The following is a 6,643-nucleotide window of genomic DNA, read 5'->3' as shown; positions in this document are numbered from 1 at the left end:
TTTATAATAATTTTATGTTATTTGTATATACCAATAAAAATTTTAATAATTTAATTTAAGATGATAATTTTATAATACTTTTTAAAAGAACCCCACAACAAACTAAATTAAAATGATGATAATGATTATGATATTATAACTATCCATTTAGAAACAAGGGAATAAAAAAAACAACTTTTTTTTGATCATCTACAAGACTCTGTTATTCTTTGGCTATGGCTATGACTAATCTACTATTGAAAACATGATAATTGAAAAGATTCTCTTTTTTTCATCTGTTGCCGGCGTCTGTGGTTGTTACATCATTGATCGGCCATGGAAACGGGGGACACGCCTCTCCAGCCATCGCTCCGGTGATCTCTTCCAAACCCTCAAAGAAATCATCGGACAATTCCATACAACTACCATCCAGATGATCAAACTCATCATTCAACATATCCTCCAATCTATGATCCACCAATCTCTGATCCACCGGAGTTGCTGCCGGAGAGAAACTCACAGACGAGGATTCCGATGAGTAATGAGGCTTGTTTGATATGGCATAAGTATATGGTTTCGGACGAGTACATCCGGCTAGAGAATTCCGGTACATAGGCATCGGATGACAGTGTTCTCCAGTGTAGGTAAGGATAAACGTATTCGGATTGGATTTATTCCGCTCCACATGTTTCCGGGCCATACAATGCTTCAGTGTGCTACACCTATAATATCCCCTGTAAATTCAAAAGCACAATAAATTCAGAAAATCTAATCCAAGAACAATAAACCCTTTAAGGGTTTATTCTCCTGGTGTCTACCATTACCATTTTAAATTAGAGAATTTAACATTAGATAAAACAATTGTATCATGCATGTCTAAAAACATGTCTAAGAAGTAAGGGAGAAGACAATCTAACATAAGCTTTCCAACTTAAAACATTAAATTCTTAAAAGTAAGTGAGAAATCTTGAAAATTGGTCAAAATTAAAGTAAACCCACCTCGGATATGGAGACCCTTTGATGGGTTTCTGGCCGTATTTACGCCAACACCACATGTCAGAGCATAAACCATCAGCAGGCACGTGACAGACATTCTTCTTCTGTAGGTGCTTCTTGCTTGAGAAGAAGAAAACAGGGTTATTTAAGTAATTTGCCAAACATTAGTCTTTGCCAAAAACAAACAAGGAATAATAATCAAAGAACTCATTTTTCACTTTTGGGGGATTTCTTTTTACCCTTTTTTGGACTTAGGACTAGGATGAATCTCCTGTATCAGCTCTGTTGGTTGCGGTGGCAGCAGCAGTTGTGGTGGTGACAGCTCTTGGAGACCGCTCAGGGGTGAAATGGGTATGCCTTGAGGATATAATAAAGTTTCGAATTTGGGGATGTAGGGATTGAATATTAGATCCTGATATGGATCTGGAAAGAGCAAGCCAGAGTTCATGTCATTTTGAAGATGAAACTGGTTTTGGACATCTGGGTTTTGAAAGGTGGATGAAGAAGGTTGAACATAAGTTTGGGGGACAGGGGAGTTAGAATGGACATAACCGGCGGAGGATGGGTAGACATAAGTGGCGGCAGTGTAAGAAGGAGTGTAGGAAGGCTGATAATAGGGTGCGAGGGCGGCGGTGCCGGCGCCGGAGGAGAGGGTGGTGGTGGTGGGATTAACAGGGGTGGTTGAGGTGTTACAGCTTCTGACAATCGCATGGAGACCCCAATCGTCGTCCATTGTTTTTCTCTTAGAGAGAGAAGGAAGTAAGAAGTGTGGGGGACAAATGCGCTGACTTATGTTGAGAGAGTAGAATATGAAGAAGACTAAAACAATACAATATTATTTATAGTGGAGTGAGATAGAAAGAGAAAATATGAGTTTGATTTATTTTATTATTTTTTAATAACTTATTAATAAAGTATGTACAGACGTTACAGTATTTGGACGAATAGGATAAAAGACTTTTTGAAAAAATTTATTTTATCGTAATCTTTACAAATTTTAAAGTAAAAAGTAAAAATTAAAAAAATATTTTATTTATAAATTTCATGATAACGGTACAAAACAAATAAAAAATATATAAATAAAAAATGAATTTTTTATGTATTTAAAATGTTTTTTTACCTAAATTAATTTGCATCTTTATCACAATTTTTTTTTTAAATATTTAAATAAAAAGTTAAAATATTTTTATTACAATCTCATCTCAAATTTATTATTGAATTATATAGACGTGTATTAGGTGTAAAACCAAGAAAAATAATAATTTATATTAGGTTATGAATAAAAATAAAACTTTTGTTTATTATATATGTTTTATTTTGATGTGAGAAGTTACGGATTGTCATGCTAGTTTTCTTTTATTTCAAAAAAATATATTTTTTATTTTAATAAAATTAAATATATTTAAAAATATTATATATATATATATATATATATATATATATATATGATTAAATTGATATTTATAGTAATCATAATTGTTTTAAAAAAATATTAAAGTAGATAATAAAAAAATATTTTAGTAAAAATTTAAATAACATTATATTTATTTCTGGCTTACCTATACAAAATAAAAAATAATAAAATTTGGTCGTGATCTCATCATTTTTTAAATTATTAAAAGTAAAAAATAAAATTACATTTGATATAAAATTTGTGATTGCGAGTATAAAATAAATAAAAATAATATTTTATAATAAATTATAGATAAGGTTATAAATAAAATATAACTTTTATTTATTAAATATATTTTATATATATATATATTTAAGAAATTTATTATTTTTTTTATTAAATTGATATATCGTAATCACAAATTTTATTTTTAAATTATTAAAATAAAAAGTAAAAAATATTTTATTGATATGACAGTAGGTAAAAATTGAATAAAAACATTATAATAAACTTTTATATAATAAATTTTTATATATTTAAAAAATTATAAGAAAACTTTTATATAATAAATTTTTAAAAAATAAGGTTTGAATTTCTAAATATTGTTAGATAAAAAATATTTATTTGTGATTAAATTATTGAAAATATATTTGTATTTAATTTTATTAAATAATAAAAAGATAGTTTAACTGATTTTTTGATATATAATTATTTGAATTAAATTTAAATTAATTAAATTAAAAAAAAATAATATATTGAACTTGTTTGTTTGATGCATGTTTGGTTATTTGAGAATTGTTTTAATGAGTTTTTTTTTTAAATAAAAGAAGAAAAAAACTGTTTAATATAAAAATATTAAGTTTTTTATTAATTGATTATTATAATATTTTTATATTTTAATTATAATAATAGAGTAAATATATTTTAATATTTAATTAATTAATTTAAAAATATATAATAATGAGACGTTAAATTTTTGGTAAAATTTTCAAAAACAATGCGTCAATCAAACTCTAATGATGAAAGCAATTCAAATAACCGATGCAAATTTATGATGAAAGCAATTCAAAATAACCTATGCAAGTTTATGATGAAAGCAATTCAAATAACATATGCAAATTTATTAGAATTGGACTAGATATATAGCAAATGTGGGAATAGGAGAGACCGAATTCGAATTTGGTTGAGTTTTTTTTTGAAAATTTTAAAAATAATTATATTTTTTTAATTATTAAAAAGTTGATTATTTAAGTAAACAATATTAATGATATAATAATATGATAAAAATAAAAATTATAACTATTATAAAATTTAAAATTTTCTTAATTTAATTAATAAATTGAATAATTTAATTGATAAAATATATAAGGTATAATTATAAGTTTTTTTTGAGAAGAATAACTAAAAAAACAAACAAACTCTTCTCATTCTTCTCCCCATTTTCTTGAATTTATTATTGGTTAAGTATATAGCTTTAGGTTGACTTGATTTATTTGTCAAACGGTTTCTCTCTCTTTAACGTTCTGAGCCGTGACTTTTTCTTTTTTTATTATTATTTATTATTTTATTATTTTTATGGTTGGATGCTTTCATGAGTTACCACATATCGACAAAAAGAGGGGCCACTTGGCCGGGGTTCCATTTGAAAGTGAAAGTGGTTCGAAATATTTATTTAAAATATAAATATATATAAAAAAATAAAAAGAATCCAAGTTTGTTTCATTTGTTGTTTTAAAGCTCTCACAACAACTTAGGGACAAAATCTTGATACTTCTGATATTTCTTTATTATTTTTAGTTTTGAATAATAAATATATTTAAACTATTGTTGATCTTCTTTGGGTTTGAATTGTTTAATAAAGAATATATAATGTCTGATTTTTGTAAAGTATTAATAAATAAATCTCAAAAACATGTTTAATAAAGAATATATAATGTCTGATTTTGTAATGTATTAATAAATAAATCTCAAAAACATGCTTAATAAGGAATATATAATGTCTGATTTTTGTAATGTATTATTAAATAAATCTTACAAACATGATTTAATAATATTTTAATATTTTAGTTCATAGATTAAGTTATGTATAGAGCTTTAAATTAATTAAATATTATTCGAATAATTGAAACTAAATAAAGGTTAAGAGCTTCTTTGAGTGAGATAATTTAAAATTATTTATAAATATTTCATAATATTGTCACATCATTCAATTAAAATAATAAATATTTTTATTTTTATAATATTTTAATTATTTAACTTAAATAATTAAATTTTATATAAGTTTGAAGAATATTAAATAACTCAAGACCAAATAAGAATTGAGTGAGTATTTTTGAAATTAGATTTTGAACAAATTTATAACATGGGTGTAGGTGTTAAAAATTAAAGTAATAATAATAATAATAATTAAGGAGTCTTTGGTTGTTAAAGAGTCTCTTGGATTGTCCAAGACTCATTCATGTCTTAGTTTAAGAGTCTTAGTTATGTTTATTTTATTTAAGGATTGTAATCGTGTTATTTTCTATCAAGTTCAATAGACAGAATCTTATTTCAGTTTGTTTTCATTATCTAGAGTTTCTATTCACTTTCCAATATAATTTCTTCACTGTTCGATCATCGAGGTCCTGGTTGTGACTTCGTTACATGGTATCAGAGCTTTGGTAATATTGTTGAAGAAGATATTGTTGTTATTCGATATGGAAAGTGGTGGTCGTGTAGCTGGACTCGGTTTGGAGTTGTTAAACCAGTCAAATTACAGGATATGAAAAACTTGTATGGAATCGTACCTGGTTGGGGAAGATTAGTGGGACATCGTCGTAGACGATGATGATGTAGCTCTTGAGGATGTTGCTGAAAATGCGGAAGCATCGAAGAAGCGGAAGAGACTCAACGCGAAGGCAGAATTTGTGTTGAAGAGGTCAATCTCCCACAATCTGTTTGAGCACATCATCAGTTGTGGATCTGCTCGTGAGATCTGGGAAACGCTTGATCGTCTTTTCAATAAGAAGAACGAGGCTCGTCTCCAGATGCTTGAAAACGAGTTGGCAGCCGCAAAGCAAATTGGATCTGTCTCGGAGTTCTTTCTTAAGGTAAAGAACATATGCTCATAAATTTCTATATTGAATCCAGATGAGAAAATCTCAGAGGCTCGAACAAAGAGGAATATTGTTCGAGGACTTCGACCTGAATATACACCATTCATCACATCGATTCAATGTTGGGCTCAACAACCTTCACTCGAGGAGTTTGAAAATCTCTTGTCATCTCAAGAGTCGTTGGCCGCACAAATGGCTGGAACGAGTATAAAGGAGGAGCCAAACAGTGCGTTGTTCGTGAAGAAATCGAGCTGGAAAAAGGGAAAGTCGAAGAAGGAAGAAACAGGTCAAGATTCTTCAAATATTCCTAAGAAGTCCCTTAAGTGTTTCAGGTGCGGCAAGACTGGACACTTCAAGAGAGATTGTCGAGTAAATTTGAATGGAAATTTTGTTAGTTCAAATCTCGGAGAAAATTCTAACCAGCATGTTGAGGAGGACTGGGACAAGGCTTTTCATGTCGATGTGACGACTTCGAAGGAAAAGCAAACAGAGGCTTCTCATGGTAAACAGGAGATCGATCAAAGGTGGATCGTTGATTCAGGGTGCGAACATCACGTTACTAGAGATGATTCCGTATTCTCGTCGAGTCGAGTTCATAATGGGGGCGGTGGCATTGTCACGGAAGATAACTCGGTTCACGAAGTTAAAAAGGAAGGATCAGTTGTCATTGAAAGCGATAAAGGAGAATCTATTACTCTGAAGAATGTCTACCACGTTCCAGGAATTTAGAAGAATCTCTTCTTGGTTGCAAATACTGTAGATGCTGGAAACCTTGTGTTGTTCGGTCCAAATGATGTGAAATTCTTAAGGAACGTGAAAGAAATCAAGGCGGATATGGTTCATACTAGAACTCGGGTAAATGATCTCTTTGTCCTTTCAGCTTCAAATTCGTACATAGAAAGGGTGAACGACAAAAGCACCTCCTTTCTATGGCATGCAAGACTTGGGCATGTCAATATGACTAAGCTCAGTGTTATGTCTCGAAAGAAACTTGTCGAAGGTCTACCTGAAGATCTGAGAATTGAGGAGGGCAGTGTGTGTGAAGGATGTCAATATGGGAAGGCTCATCGACTTCCTTTCGACAACTCTGTATCGAGAAGTAAGGGCCTTTGGATCGAGTTCATAGTGACTTGATGGGACCAACTCGAACTGCCTCATACTCGGGAAGTAAATATATGTT

At 29.6% G+C, this 6,643-nt stretch overlaps 1 protein-coding gene across 1 annotated transcript; it reads right to left on the bottom strand.

The window, feature by feature from the left end:
• Positions 1-271: 271 nt before the first annotated feature.
• On the bottom strand, positions 272-1,708 carry LOC124938445 (WRKY transcription factor 22-like). The gene is made up of 3 exons (XM_047478890.1): positions 1,215-1,708; positions 979-1,095; positions 272-713 (listed from the first exon to the last, which is right to left on the bottom strand). Exons 1-3 carry the CDS (start codon positions 1,706-1,708, stop codon positions 272-274), a joined length of 1,053 nt encoding a protein of 350 aa, XP_047334846.1.
• Between the last annotated feature and the right edge of the window lie 4,935 nt (positions 1,709-6,643).

Source organism: Impatiens glandulifera, chromosome 1, assembly GCF_907164915.1.
Source record: "Impatiens glandulifera chromosome 1, dImpGla2.1, whole genome shotgun sequence".
NCBI classification, from domain to species: Eukaryota; Viridiplantae; Streptophyta; class Magnoliopsida; order Ericales; family Balsaminaceae; genus Impatiens; species Impatiens glandulifera.
This window is presented reverse-complemented; position numbering and strand designations above follow the sequence as displayed.

What these genes read in the sequence shown, in the direction of transcription:
- LOC124938445 (XM_047478890.1), bottom strand. Translation starts at nt 1,708, where the DNA reads ATGGACGACGATTGGGGTCTCCATGCGATTGTCAGAAGCTGTAACACC. An exon ending in AGTCCTAAGTCCAAAAAAGG is followed by an intron (nt 1,096 to 1,214) that starts GTAAAAAGAAAT and finishes CTTCTTCTCAAG; the next exon opens with CAAGAAGCACCTACAGAAGA. An exon ending in AAAGGGTCTCCATATCCGAG is followed by an intron (nt 714 to 978) that starts GTGGGTTTACTT and finishes TTGAATTTACAG; the next exon opens with GGGATATTATAGGTGTAGCA.